Here is a 15,447-nt window from a genome sequence, read left to right as displayed (position 1 = left end):
ACTGCAATGCTCTCTACATGGGGCTACCTTGAAGAGCGTTCGGAAACTACAAATCGTGTAAAATGCAGCCGAGCGAGCGGTCATTCGGCGTCTTCGGAGAGGGGCGGCATACAAATCTAATAAATTATTATTATTAATTATTATTATTATTATTCATGGGCCTTCCTAGGCATGCCCATATTTCTCCAGCACTCTGTGGGCTGCATTGGGTGCTGATTGGTTTCCGGACACAATTCAAAGTGTTGGTTATGACCTTTAAAGCCCTACATGGCATTGGGCCAGAATACATCCAGAACCACTTTCTACCGCACAAATCCCAGCGGCCGATAAGGTCCCACAGAGTTGGCCTTCTCCGGGTCCCGTCGACCAAACAATGTCATTTGGCGGGTCCCAGGGGAAGAGCCTTCTCTGTGGCGGCCCCGGCCCTCTGGAATCAACTTCCCCCAGAGATTAGAACGGCCCCCACCCTCCTTGTCTTTCGCAAATCACTCAAGACCCACCTTTATCGCCAGGCATGGGGGAATTAAGATATTCCTTCCCCCTAGGCCATTACAAGTTATGCATGGTATGTTTGTGTGTATGTTTGGTTTTATAATGAGGGTTTTTAGTTGTTTTATTAATTGGATTGTTACATGCTGTTTTTTTATCATTGTTGTTAGCCGCCCCGAGTCTGCGGAGAGGGGCGGCATACAAATCCAATTAATAATAATAATAATAATAATAATAATAATAATAATAATGCCCTACATGGTATCGGACCAGATTATTTACGGGACTGTCTTCTGCCTCATGAGTCCCAGCAACTGGTCAGGTCCCACAGAATTGGCCTTCTCCAGGTCCCGTCAACTAGACAATGTCGTCTGGCGGGGCCTAAGGGAAGAGCCTTCTCTGTGGGGGCTCCTTTGGAATCAGCTCCCCCTGGAGATTCGCATTGCCCCCACCCTCCTCACCTTCCCCAAGAGTCTGAAGATTCATTTGTGCCATCAGGCTTGGGGTCATTATTTTCCAGCCCCCTGGCCAATGTATGGAAATGTAGGTTTCCCTCTTTGAATGGGGATGGTTGGTTTTTTTAAAACATGGGTTTTAGATTAACTAGTTTTAAATTTAATTGGAGTAGGATATTTTTGTATTGGTTTTTATATGTTGTAAGACGCCCCGAGTCCTCGGAGAGGGCAGCATATAAATCCAATAAACAAACAAACAAATACATAAACAAACAAACAAAGAATAGCGTTCAAGAAAAAAACCAGAAAGGGTGGGGGTTCGACCACCGCAGTCCAGAAAGAACGCGACTGTTATCTCACTTTCTTTCTGTTTTGAAATTGCTTCTGGGGGGTTTCCGCTTGCAAGAGGGAGGGAAAAAAACACAAAACACAAATGAAACTTTTTGCTTTGGCTAATTAGATGGATTTACTGTCATAGACATGGCCTGCCTGTAATGTTGTGTAAATGTTAAAAAAAAAAGAGGTTGCGGTTGTAATGTTGTCATTGTCTACTGCGGTGATTTTCAACCTTTTTTGAGCCGCGGCACATTTTTTACATTTACAAAATCCTGGGGCACACCACCAACCAAAATGACACAAAATGACACCCTAAGACAGTGGTCCCCAATGTTTTTTCCACCAGGGACCAGTTTCAGCAAGGCAATTTTTCTATGGCCCAGTGGGGGCGGAAAGGGGTGTGGTTGGGGGCGGGATTAAGCATGGGGGTGCTGGTCCTTCCCGCCCCTCTTTCCCGCCATCGCCCTGTGGCCGGCAGAACCTGCCTCCCAAACCCTCTTGCCCGGCGGCAGGTGAAGCGCTGGAGGGAGGGGATCAGGCCGGCCCTCCTGCCTCCCCCTCCCAGCCAAAAACGCAAAGGCGTGCCACGGCAGAAGCCAAAAGAGGCTTGAGCCTCCCGGTCCTTCCCACCCCTCTGTCCCGTCCATCGCCCTGTGGCCGGCAGAACCTGCCTCCCGAGGCCTCTTTCCTAGCGGGAGATGAAGCACTGGAGGGAGGGGGCGGCGGCAGGAGGACTGGCAGCTGCTGACTCCACGGACCGGTGCAACATGCCCCGCGGCCCGGTACTGGTCCGCGGCCCGGTGGTTGGGGACCCCTGCCCTAAGACACTCTCCTTTCTTTTTCCATCCCTGTCTCCTCCCCACCCTTTTGTGTGTGTGTGTGTGTATGTGTGTGTGTGTGTGTGTGTGTACACACTCTTGAACCATTTCCAAAAACAGGTGAGGGCTGGGGTTTTTTCTCTCTTATTCTTTGGGTGCTTTTTATCATATGCTTTAAATCGAGAGTCACTTCTCTCTCTCTTTTGTTTCTCTCTATTTCCTCTCATTCTCTGTCTCAATCATTTTCTCATTTCTCTTTTTTCCTCCCATTTTTGCTCATTTCTCCCTCTCTCTCTCTCTCTCCCTTCCTCTCCTTTTCTCTCTCTCTTGCTTTCTTTCTCTCTCACTCTTGCTTTCTCTCTCTTTCTCTCTTTTCTTTCTCTCTCTTGCTTTCTCTCTCACACACACTCTCTTTCTCTCTCTCTTGCTTGCTTTCTCTCTCTCTTTCTCACTCTCACTCTCTCAGCAAAAAGTTGTGAGACCGGAACCTGAACTTCCTTCTTCGCGGCACACCTGACCAGGTCTTGCGGCACACTAGTGTGCCACGGCACACTGGTTGAAAAACACTGGTCTACTGTACTAAAGAGTGCCAAAAGTTGCTGCCTTTTTCTTTCCCTCTCTATCTCTCGACACCGTTTTTTTCCCCCTCTGCTCCCCTTCTGGTTTTTTTCCCTTTTTTCTACAGTACTGCACTCTACCCATTGTGCCACCACGGCTCATTATATATATTGCAGTATACTGCTCGGATGTCGGAATCAGGAAATCCAGGCGGTTCAAATGAATATAAAGGCTCGTTGCAAGGTTAAGGACACTACAAAAATCTGAGCTACTAACAGTCAAAGAAAATTGGTGGTATGGAGCTGGTGGGCTGCTGGACTTAAATCTCTGGTGGGCGCAAAGGGGACTGATGATGCATTTGACCCTTCGCTCAGGCTCACTCTGTTCATCTCCTACACCGGAGATACCAAGACCGTATAATTATTTTTCAATAAAAATGAATTAAATAAACGACATATGAATTGCGATTCCACCCAGCAGAATTTCCAGTGAGGAGGGCGAGTTTTATTTCAACATCTGGAAGGGCCCAGATGGTCTACCGCAGCCGTTCCCCTTGCAGATTAAACAGCTCACTTGTTTTAATTTATTTAGTCAAATATATATATTTTTATCCTTCTCGTCAGCCAACAAAGCAGCTTACAAAAGGCAATCAAAAACTATAATCACCGATCATTAGTAAAGCCAAACAAATACACACACACAGAGAGAGAGACAAAAAAGGTCAGTTTTCTTTCGTTTTAAGCCAGGATTACACAAATGCGGCATTGTTTTTCCAATAAAAGAGTTTTCACCTGATAATCAAAAAAGGTGGCGGGGTTGAAAAGCTGCATGGAGGGTTCGTTTTCACAGGGATAACAGAACTAGAAAGTCGTCGTTTCAGGGTTTCGCGTCTAAGATTTTAAAAAATTTCAGAGCAAGGTTTCGAAACTTCTTTAACTAAGTGCTGTGCAGGTGTTTGATGGAAGACTATTGTATTTCATTATTTTTTATTATTTTAATGTTTTAGTTTTAATTTTGACTTCTTTTATTATTGTATTTTATTGTGTATTATATCACTGTAATTATATTATGTCACCGCTCTGATTGGACGGCATAGAAATCAAATAAATTCAACTACATTCAATTAAGACTTCCCTGAGTCTAGAAGGATTGTGTACAGGTAGTCGACTTACAAACAGTTCATTTAGTGACCGTTCAAACTTTTTTTGAAACAAAGCCACTCAAAAAAGCGACTTATGACCGTTTTCCGCACTTGCGACCGTTGCAGCATCCCCATCATGGTCACGTGATCCAAATTCAGCCGCTTGGCCACCGACTCATATTTATAACGGTTGGACTGTCCTGGGATCATGTGATTCCCCTTTTGCGACCTTCTGGCAAGCATTGTCAATGGGGGAAGGCAGACTCACTTAACAACCGTGTCACTAACTTAACAACTGCAGTAATTCAACTTAACAACCATGGCGAGAAAGGTCGTAAAACGGGGCAAAATTCACTTAAACAAATATCTCACTTAGCAACAGAAATGTTGGGCTCAATTGTGGCCGTTAAGTTAAGGATTACCTGTACAAAGATACCTTGTCTTACAAACTAAATTGGTTCCGGGAAGAGGTTCGTAAGATGAAAAGTTCGTAAGACGAAACAGTGTTTTCCATAGCGATTAATGCATGCAAGGCCAAAATTCACCCTTTTTGCCAGCTGGAGCACTTGTTTTTGTGCTGGTGGGATTCCCCTGAGGCTCCCCTCCATGGGAAACCCCACCTCCGGACTTCCGCGTTTTTGCAATGCTGCAGGGGAATCCCAGCATTGCAAAAACGGGCGCTTCGCTGGCAACGGAAGTCCGGAGGTGGGGTTTCCCAGCAAGGGAAACCTCAGCGAAATCGAAGCATTCAATGGAATTCAAGAGAAGTTAGTTTGTGACTATGTAGATTAGATTAGATTAGATTAGATTAGATTAGATTAGATTAGATTAATTGGAGTTATATGCCGCCCCTCTCCGCAGACTCGGGGCGGCTCACAACAATGGCAAAAACAGTACATAGTGACAAATCTAATATTTACCAATCTAATTACAGTTTTAGATTAAAAAATTCATAAAAGCAACCCCAATATATATAAAAAACAAGCACACAATCAATCATACATCAAAACAACATGGGCAAGGGGGAGATGTTTCAATTCCCCCATGCCTGACGGCAGAGGTGGGTTTTGAGGAGTTTACGAAAGGCAAGGAGGGTGGGGGCAATCCTAATCTCAGGGGGGAGCTGGTTCCAGAGGGTCGGAGCCACCACAGAGAAGGCTCTTCCCCTGGGTCCCGCCAGACGACATTGTTTAGTCGACGGGACCCGGAGAAGGCCAACTCTGTGGGACCTAACTGGTCGCTGGGATTCGTGCGGCAGAAGGCGGTCCCGGAGATATTCTGGCCCGGTGCCAGGAAGGGCTTTATAGGTCATAACCAACACTTTGAATTGTGACCGGAAACCGATCGGCAACCAATGCAGACTGCGGAGTGTTGGAGTAATATGGGCATACTTTGGGAAGCCCATGATTGCTCTCGCAGTTGCATTCTGCACGATCTGAAGTTTCCGATTTTTCTGTAGGGATTCTAGACTGACCACTCTTTTGACTCCACCCCCAGGTTCTGTCACTCCTCCTCCCACATCTGCAAAAAAAAAAATATCACATTTTTCCCGCCGCACTGTAACATAAGCAATCTACCAGTGCTGAAGAAATACCTGAATGAGATAAAGTCTCCACTAATTTCAGGATGACGTAATAAAATTAAGCGACGTTTCCAAAAGCACAGCCACTGATCCGCCCTGGGGTAAAAATGGCTTTATGAAATTAGGGGAAATTATCTTCATCATTTGGCTCCACGTTACAAATGCTGGCCGGGTTCAACGCAAAACGCTCACGGCGGTGGGGTGGGCACAAACATCATAAAGGAAGACAAAGCTGGCAACGAATTGGAGATTTGATTCCTCGGGCAAATGTACCAATTCATCCACATTTCCGTCGGCATAATTTCAAAAGCAAAAAAAAAAAAAAAAAAAGGTTTAAAACTGGCGATTAAGTGTCTACATGGAGGCTTATGTGAGTCACCAAGCCTTTATAATCTTCACTGATCTACTTTAGTTCAATATGCACATTTGGAGTCTACTCAAAAGGACCAAACCGCAAGCATTCTCACAGGCAATCCAATTGTTTTCTCGTCCAAGGCATCATCTTAAAAAATAAACAAACAGAATGGAGGTCTTGGTGTATACACAGGGTGTCCGGGGGAGTGAAGCATTTTCAAATCCCCTGATATTTCCCTGACATTTGCCTATAACTTGCGATCTAGTTAAGGCGCAATCGTAGATGACGTCATGCCAAATGGCTAAGCCATGGAGAAATATTGGTAGCTGAGAAAGCAAGTTGTTGCCACAGTTGTGCTCATTTTTGCTTGACTCTGCCAGGCAGCACGATCCGTTTTTTTAAAAACATGATTTGTCTCTGACTTTTAAACATTTTAATACAGTTTGTTTTTTCCCCCTGATTTATTCTGGTTTTTTTCACGAATTCCCTGATCATTCCCTGATATTTCCCGAACCACCAATTTCCCTGATAATTCCCCAATTTCCCTGTTTTCCAGGTTTGATGGACACCCTGTATACAGATATTCCTCGAATTACAACAGTTCATTCAATGACCGTTTGAAGTCACCCTTTTTTTCACATGACCTTTGGGAGCATCTACGTGGTCACATGATCAAAAGTCAGACGCAACTGACACATATTTATGTCGACTTTCGTGTGCAGAGATCAGGAGATCCTCTTTTATGACTTTCTGACAAGCAAAGTCGATGTAGAAACCAGATTCACATAATAATCGTGTTAACAACCACAGGGATGCAGTAAACAGCCTGTAATGGGGCAAAACTCATTGGGCAAATGTTTCACTTAGCAAGTTTGGGCTCAACTAAGGTCATAATTCAAGGACCACAAATGCTACATTAAAGAGAGGCTTTCATTGCAGAATTCAGAACTGAAGCTGAGGAGGGAAATATACTGCTCCAAAAAATAAAGGGAACCCTTAAACAACACCATATAACTCCAAGTCAATCAAACGTCTATGAAATTAAACTGTCCACTTAGGAAGCAACGCTGATTGACAATCAATTTCACATGCTGTTGTGCACATTCAACTTTGCACAGAACAAAGTCTTCAATGAGAATATTTCAAAATAATAGCTTGCGCAGAGATGGACAAACTAACACAGGACCAAACCTTTTAAAAGTTCTGGAAGAATTTGGCAAAGTGGCAGGTTTAAAAATTAACCAAGCTAAAACAAAAATGATAGTAAAAAACTTGACTTTTTCGGAAGAATATAGATACTGATCCTGTACTGAGCCTTTATTTTAATATATAGGTTTCGGTTTTTTCTGGGTTTTTTGTCCTGTTTTGTTTTTTCTTTCTTTTCTCAAGAACAGTTTTTTTCCGAACGCCATCACTCTGCTAAACAAATAATTCCCTCAACAGTCAGACTTTCTACTAAATCTGCACTTCTATTCTACTAGTTTTTCTCATCATTCCTTTCACCCATTTCCTCCCATGTTGACTGTAACTTGTTGCTTATATCCTAAGATTTTTATTAATATTGCTTCTTCGTTGCTTATTTGACCCTTATGACAATCATTAAGTGTTGTACCACACGATTCTTGACAAATGTATATATTATTTTATGTACACTGACAGCATCTGCACCAAGACAAATTCCTTGTGTGTCCAATCACACTTGGCCAATAAAAATTCTATTCTATTCTATTCTTTTTTCTTTTTGCTTTCGGTGTTTCTTATTTTTCTTACTGGATGTAATGTAATGTTTTTTGGTATTCTATGTACCATGTATTATATTTGTAAATAATTTTTTTAAAGAATATTTCAAAATAATAGCTTGTGCAGAAATGGGCAAACTAACACTGGAAATAAAAAATAAGGAAAAGTCAGAATATTATAAAGGTTGGAGGCTGTTCTATTGCTGGTTGTAAAAAAGGACAAAGTAACAAACATACATTTAGTCATAACAATAGTAGTAGGAATGGAAAAGTCAAAAGAGAGATTAATGGGAAAATAGATATAGGATTAGATATATAAAATAAGATCACTGTATAAAAACCTGTTTACAATAAATATGTAAAAATAGTGGTGTCATAGTGTGTGAGCACAATAACAAATCGTAACACAGATTTGCTACACAAATGTCCAATGTTTTTAAATGTCTTTGTTTTGTGTGTTATAGGTAAATATGTTTATAAATAAAACTTTATAATAAAAAAAAAGAATATTTCATTCATTCAGATCTAGGATGTGTTCTTTGAGTGTTCCCTTTATTTTTTTTTGAGCAGTGTATGTATATATATATATACATATATACTTACTGTGTAGCTCATGATGTATGACATCTACCAGGTTTGGTTCGTCTCCCCACCAAAATATCCACAGCTCCTTGCAATTCGGTTTGACATCACGGCGCCAGACACACAACAGATTGGCCTGCAAGCATCGGATGAAACTCAAGAGAATTGGGTCATCTTGAGCAGGGGCTGAGATAATAGGTCCACAGTCTCCATGACCTTCAAAGTTGTACCTACGCCACTTGATGCCTGTCAGTTCCGCCTGCGGGAAACAACAAAAAAAAAAAAGGCAACATGTTATTAAACTCGTAGTTTTTTACAGCCAACTGATTTGCAGGATTATTTCCCCCGCCCGGATTCTAAAACCTTAAGCTTCTCAACTACAAAAAGCATCATCCAAATGAAAATAGTTTTAACACGGAAAGGATTGTTTCCCCTTAATATTTCCACCTGATGGTCAGTTGCCCTATTTAACCGGAGATGCTGTTAAACCAAATAAATGAATAAATGAAATTACAGCGTAAATTGTTATTTACACTTTTATCCCCCTGGAAAAGAGGGAGGAGAATTATTCCATATGTCTGCAATGCAAAAGAAACTGTGATATAGTATACACTGTCACACGCTCTTGTAAATCCTGCCAGAACAAACTAGAATAACAGAGTTGGAAGGGACCTTGGAGGTCTTCTAGTCCAGTGTTTCCCAACCTTGGCCACTTGAAGATATATGGACTTCAACTCCAGAATTCCCCAGTCAACATTCGCTGGCTGGGTAATTCTGGGAGTTGAAGTCCAAATATCTTCAAGTGGCCAAGGTTGGAAAACACTGTTCTAGTCCAACCCCCTATTCAAGCAGAAGACGCTATATTTATTTATCTATCTATCTATCTATCTATCTATCTATCTATCTATCTATCTATCTATCTATCTATCTATCTATCTATTTATTGGATTTGTATGCCACCCCTCTCCGCAGACTCGGGGCGGCTAACAACAGCAGTAAAACAGTATATAACAAAATCCACTACTAAAAACAGTTAAAAACCCATTATATAAAAACCAATCATACATACAAACATACCATGCATAAAATTGTAAAGGCCTAGGGGGAAAGTGTATCTCAGTTCCCCCATGCCTGGCGGCAGAGGTGGATTTTAAGCAGCTTACGAAAGGCAAGGAGGGTAAGGGCAATTCTAATCTCTGGGGGGAGTTGGTTCCAGAGGGCCGGGGCCACCACAGAGAAGGCTCTTCCCCTGGGTCCCGCCAAGCGACATTGTTTAGTTGACCCGGGGAAGATCCACTCTGTGGGACCTAACTGGTCGCTGGGATTCGTGCAGCAGAAGGCAGTCCCTGAGATAAAATTGTGGGCACTCCATCACTGGATGTTTTTTTTTTAAAGAAGAGACTGGACAGTTCCTGAGATAATCTGGTCCGGTGTCATGAAGGGCTTTATAGGTCAACACTTTGAATTGTGACCGGAAACTGATCGGCAACCAATATAGCACAAGGGGCTTTCCAGTCTCCTCTTAAAAACTTCCAGTGATGGACCACCCACAACTTCTGAATAATTCCACTGATTAATTGTTCTCAATGTCAGGAAATTTCTCCTTAGTTCTAGGTTGCTTTTCTCCTTGATTAGTTCCCATCCATTGCTTCTTGTCCTGCCCTCGGGTGCTTTGGAGAATAGTTTAACTTTCTCTTCTTTGTGGCAGCCCTTCCAATATTGGAACTTTGCTATAGTCCTTCTTTCAGGGTGCCCAAGGGGAAAGTATTTTGAAATTCCCTGATATTTCCCTGACATTTCCCTGTAACTTGCGATCTAGTTAAGGCCCGGTCGTAGATGACGCCATACCAAACGGCTAAGCCATGGAGAAATATCGGTAAGTTGTTGCCACAGTTATGCTCATTTTTGCTTGACTCTGCCAGGCAGTATGATCTGGTGTGTTGTTCTTTTTTTCATTATTTTTCCCTGACTTTTAAACATTTTAATACAGTTTGTGTCCCCTGATTTATTCCGGGTTTTTATTTCACAAATTCCCTGACAATTCCATGATATTTCCCAAACCGCTGATTTCCCTGATAATTCCCTGATTTCCCTGTTTCCCAGGTTTGCTAGACACCCTGTTCTTTTCACTAGACTAGACTAAACTAAACTCAATTCCAGCAACCATTCTTCATAAGCTTTAGCCTCTTAGAATGGAATGCAGATATTAGAAGATCTTAGAAGCAGAGAAGAACTATTTAAAAAAATAAGCCTTTGGAATACAGTTCAATTAGAAATAGTACAGTGTTCCCTCGATTTTTGCGTGTTCGAACTTCGTGAAAAGTCTATACCACGGTTTTTCAAAAATATTAATAAAAAAATACTTCGCTGTTTTTTTCCCTATACCAGCGTTTCCCAACCGGTGTGCCGCGGCACACTAGTGTGCCACGAGACATGGCCAGGTGTGCCGCGAGAAGCTCCAGCTGGGCGGGGCGCTGCCGGCGCCCCTGCCTGAGTGTCGTCCTGTGGATGGTCTTGGGCTTCACAGTCGCTTCCTGGTTCCCTCTCCTCCCACCGCCTGTGTCTCCCGCCGTCGCCTCCCACCAAGCCGTCGCCCCTTGCCTTGGGTTCCTCGAGTGGGAGCTGCCGCTTCCCTCCGTCCAGCTCAGCCACGCTGCCGTAGAAAGCACAGAGGTTATTGCCACCGCTTCTGCCTCCACTCAGGGAGCCACCGTGGTCACCGCGCCTTTTCCTCTCGCTCAGCTCAACCACGATGGCTCCCTGAGTGGAGGCAGAGGTGGCGGCAATAACCTCTGCACTTTTTACGGCAGCGTGGCTGGGCTGCCTGGAAGGAAGCGGCAGCTCCGAGGAATGAGGCGCTGGCGGTAGACACAGGCGGAGGGAGGAGAGGGAACCAGGAAGCAACCATAAACCCCAAGACCAGCCACAGGACGACCTTCAGCCAGGGGCACCGGGACCGCGCACAGCCATGGTGGGAGCAGCATGAGAAAGAGAGGATTCTATCCCACGAGGAGACGCCCACCGAGCTGCAGGTCCCGCTGCCGTCGCCTTCTTTCCCTCCGCCTCTTTCTCCTCATGCAGCCTGAGCTCGCCTTTGCGAGTAGGCCCTGGCTTTCGCTTCGCCCCATGATTTCCCCGCAATTTCATCCAGGCCACCTCTTGCCTCCTTTTGAACTGCGGGGAAATCTGCGGGCGAAGCAAAAGCCAGGGGCGGGAGAGAAGCGCGGGGGTGGGGAAGGAGGAGAGCCCCTCATCGCTTCCCCTCCGCCAAGCTGCCTGCTTGTCCTCGCGCCTCGTTGCTACCTCCTGCCTTTTTCCAGGGGCCTTTGGAAGGCACCCAGGGAAGGGGGGGGATTGGGGGTGGCTGCAGCGGCTTCTCGTCCTCCTCATCCAGCTGCTAACGCCCGACCGACCCCTCTTGCAGTCCCTTCACCGAGCGCTTTTGTCCCAGGCTGTCAGCGAAAGGGCTACAGGACAGGCGGGGCAGGCGTTCTTCTCACAGCTGAGGCAGGATTTGGAATGTCGGGTGTGTGTGCGTGCGGGCTCCGCATCCCCCTGCCACCCGGAACATTTAAAATAAGAAAAACCTTCGCCGGCCTCCGCAGAGAAGAAAGGAAGAGAGAGAAAGAGAGAGAGAGCAAGAGAGACACAGCAAGAGAGGCAGAGAGAGAGACAGAGAGAGACAGAGAAAGAGAGAGAAAGAAAGAGAGCTAGCAAGAGAGAGAGAAAGAGAGACAGAGAAAGAGAGAAAGAGAGAGAGAGAGAGAGATAGCAAGAGAGAAAGAGAGAGAAAGAAAGAGAGAGAATGAAAGAGAGATAGCAAGAGAGGCAGAGAGAGCAAGGGAGAGAGAAAGACATATAGGTAGGGAAGGAGGGAGAGAGAAAGAGAGCAAAAAAGAGAGGAAGAAAGTAAGAGGGATGGAGAGAAAGAAGGGAAGGAAGGAATAGAGAGAAAGAGTGAGGTAGAAATAGAGTGAAATGGAGGAAGATTTTTTTTTGTCAAAACTTTTCTTTAGCCGCCCCCCCCCCCCCCTTCAGTGTTCCCCAGGATTTTGAAAATATGAATAATGTGCCGCGGCTCAAAAAAGGTTGGGAAACACTGCCCTATACCACTGTTTTTCCCACCCGATGACGTCATATGTCATCGCCAAACTTTTTCTGCCTTTAATAAAAAAATTTTTAATAAACTTTAATAAATAAACATGGTTGCTAAGGGAGTGGAAAATTGCAATTTAGGGGTTTAAAGTGTTAAGGTAAGGCTTGTGATACTGTTCATAGCCAAAAATAGTGTATTTACTTCCGCATCTCTACTTCGCGGAAATTCGACTTTCGCGGGCGGTCTCAGAACGCATCCCCCGCGAAAAGAGAGGGAACACTGTGTATAGCTAAACCTGTTAGCGCTGAAAACTGAAATTCAATGCAAGTCAAAACCCCGAGTATTACTAGCTGCATAAAACACGGATTCCTGAACTGGCAGTCAATATCTTTAGCTTCAAAAAAAAAAAAGAACAGAAAAGAAAAAAGAAACTTTAGAAGAAAAAAGATCTTGGCCACTATTTTCCTTTATGCAAGTATCACTTGTAGTTGCCTGAAGGGCTGAGGCAGCTAATACATTGATTAAATAAGTAATAAAAAAGATGGGGGGTGGGATGTATACATTTCACTTCCTATTGATCTCTACCACTTTCTTAAATTATAATAATCACCAGCAACAGCTGCTAACCAACACACTGTTTAGCCTTTCATATCACAGCAACAAGGCATCACAAATCTTAACCGGGAAAGATGCTTTATCAATTGCTTGAAGAATGGTCGATTCCTCATCTCAAAAAAATCATTTAGCAAATTGAGAAGGAGTGGTAGGGCACGGAACAGTCTTTTCTTTTAAGAAATCAATACATTATTCAGAATTCTTGCTTTGGATACTTGCATTTTGCCGATTGACAGGAATTCGTGAGTTCTCTCTATGCGTAAAGTAAATGAAAAGGTAATTTATCAGGTGAGATTCTATGGTGGGTCCACTGACTTTATTCTCTAAGGAAGAAAGTGATGGGTGTTTCTGTACGCGCAGGCACAACGCACTCACAAACACAATTCTGAAAGCAGCAATTTGCTTAATTTACGACTCCTCTCAATCATATGCTGTCCACCAGAGGCAGATTTAAAGCTAGAGTTAAGGCGGTGGAGAAGTCAAAAGAGCCAAATAAAATGCCTAATGATAATTCCTCCAAATCACCAAAATATATATACAGTATATGCTGCTCAAAAAAAATAAAGGGAACACAACACAATATAACTCCAAGTAAATCAAACTTCTGTGAAATCAAACTGTCCACTTAGGAAGCAAGCCTGATTGACAATTAATTTCACATGTTGTCAGCACATTCAACTTTGTATAGAACAAAGTATTAAATGAGAATACAGTGATACCTTGTCTTACAAACTTAATTGGTTCTGGGACGAGGTTCTTAAGGTGAAAAGTTTGTAAGATGAAACAATTTTTCCATAGGAATCAATGGAAAAGCGATTAATGCGTGCAAGCCCAAAATTCACCCCTTTTGCCAGCCGAAGCGCCCGTTTTTGCGCTGCTGGGATTCTCCTGATGCTCCCCTCCACAGGAAACCCCATCTCTGGACTTCTGTGTTTTTGCGATGCTGCAGGGGAATCCCAGCAGGGAAATCCCAGCATTGCAAAAACGAGCACTTCGCTGGCAACGGAAGTCTGGAAGTGGGGTTTCCCAGCGAAGGGAGCATCAGTGAAATCGCAGCATCGCAAAAACACCAAAGTCCTCGAAACCCCACCTCCGGACCTCTGTGTTTTTGCAATGCTGTGATTTTACTGATGCTCCCCTCGCTGGGAAACCCCACTTCCGGACTTCCGTTGCCAGCGAAGCGCCCGTTTTTGCGATGCTGGGATTCCCCTGCTGGGATTCCCCTGCAGCATCACAAAAACACAGAAGTCTGGAGGTGGGGTTTCCCATGGAGGAGAGCCTCAGGGGAATCCCAGCAGTGCAAAAACGGGTGCTTCGCTCACAATGGAAGTCCGGAGGCGGGGCATCCCAGTGGCAAGGGTGGGTTTGTAAGGTGAAAATAGTTTGTAAGAAGAGGCATCAGTGTATTTCATTCATTCAGATCTGGGATGTATTCTTTGAAGGTTTCCTTTATTTTTTGAGCAGTGTATATACAGGAAATACCAACGCATCAATGTGAAAAGGAACAAAAGAGGTGATTCCAGTTCGTCCTCGATGTACGACAATGGAGCACAAAATTTCTGTCGCTAAGTGAGGCATCTGATAACTGAATTTTGCCCCATTCCCCAACCTTTCTTGTCACGGTTGTTAAGTGAGGCATTCGTTAAGTGAGTATTTTTTCCACACTTACCTCTGTAGCACCCCCATGCTCATGTGATCAAAATTCAGACGCTTGGCATCTGAATCGGACTTACGACCTTTGCTGTATCCCACCCAAGGTCACGGGATCCCCAACAAGTGAAAGCAATGGGGAAGCTGGCGGACTTGTCAATTGTGGCGATTCACTTAACAACCATGGCAAAAAAGGTCATAAAATGGGGCAAAGCTCACTTAACAGATATCTCATTTAACAACGCCAATTTTGGGCTCAATTGTGGTTGTACGCCCATTAGTTCCTGTAATATTTTTTTTTGAGAATGCTGACTGTAGGTACATTTCTACGAGATTTGGGCTTCTGAGACCTTTATAATGACTGGATATTGACCAGATATTCATTGGTTCTCGTACCTTAGAAACATAGAAACATAGAAGACTGACGGCAGAAAAAGACCTCATGGTCCATCTAGTCTGCCCTTATACTATTTTCTGTATTTTATCTCAGGATGGATATATGTTTATCCCAGGCATGTTTAAATTCAGTGACTGTGGATTTATCTACCACGTCTGCTGGAAGTTTGATCCAAAGATCTACTACTCTTTCAGTCAAATAATATTTTCTCATGTTGCTTTTGATCTTTCCCCCAACTAACTTCAGATTGTGTCCCCTTGTTCTTGTGTTCACTTTCCTATTAAAAACACTTCCCTCCTGGACCTTATTTAACCCTTCAACATATTTAAATGTTTCGATCATATCCCCCCTTTTCCTTCTCTCCTCCAGACTATACAGATTGAGTTCATGAAGTCTTTCCTGATACGTTTTATGCTTAAGACCTTCCACCATTCTTGTAGCCCGTCTTTGGACCCGTTCAATTTTGTCAATATCTTTTTGTAGGTGAGGTCTCCAGAACTGAACATAGTATTCCAAATGGGGTCTCACCAGCGCTCTATATAGCGGGATCACAATCTCCCTGGAATCTACCTTTATAAGGAAGCTCGGAAAATAAGTAGGAATAACATAATTTGGATCGTGTAACATGTTAACC

General features: G+C 43.7%; 1 protein-coding gene across 2 annotated transcripts in view; it reads right to left on the bottom strand.

Annotated features, from left to right (window-relative positions):
- The window catches only part of LOC139173346 (mediator of RNA polymerase II transcription subunit 13-like), a 94,749-nt gene that overhangs the window by 39,998 nt on the left and 39,304 nt on the right, over window positions 1–15,447 (bottom strand). For both annotated transcript variants that reach the window (XM_070763086.1, XM_070763085.1), the window contains exon 2: window positions 8,077–8,314. In XM_070763086.1, coding sequence (XP_070619187.1) covers window positions 8,077–8,314 — 238 coding nt within the window. The remainder of the gene's footprint in view (window positions 1–8,076; window positions 8,315–15,447) is intronic.

The sequence above is a fragment of the Erythrolamprus reginae genome, chromosome 10 (assembly GCF_031021105.1).
Source record: "Erythrolamprus reginae isolate rEryReg1 chromosome 10, rEryReg1.hap1, whole genome shotgun sequence".
Taxonomy (NCBI): domain Eukaryota; kingdom Metazoa; phylum Chordata; class Lepidosauria; order Squamata; family Dipsadidae; genus Erythrolamprus; species Erythrolamprus reginae.
Note: the sequence above shows the minus strand (reverse complement) of the source record. Positions and strands in the feature narration are given on the sequence as shown.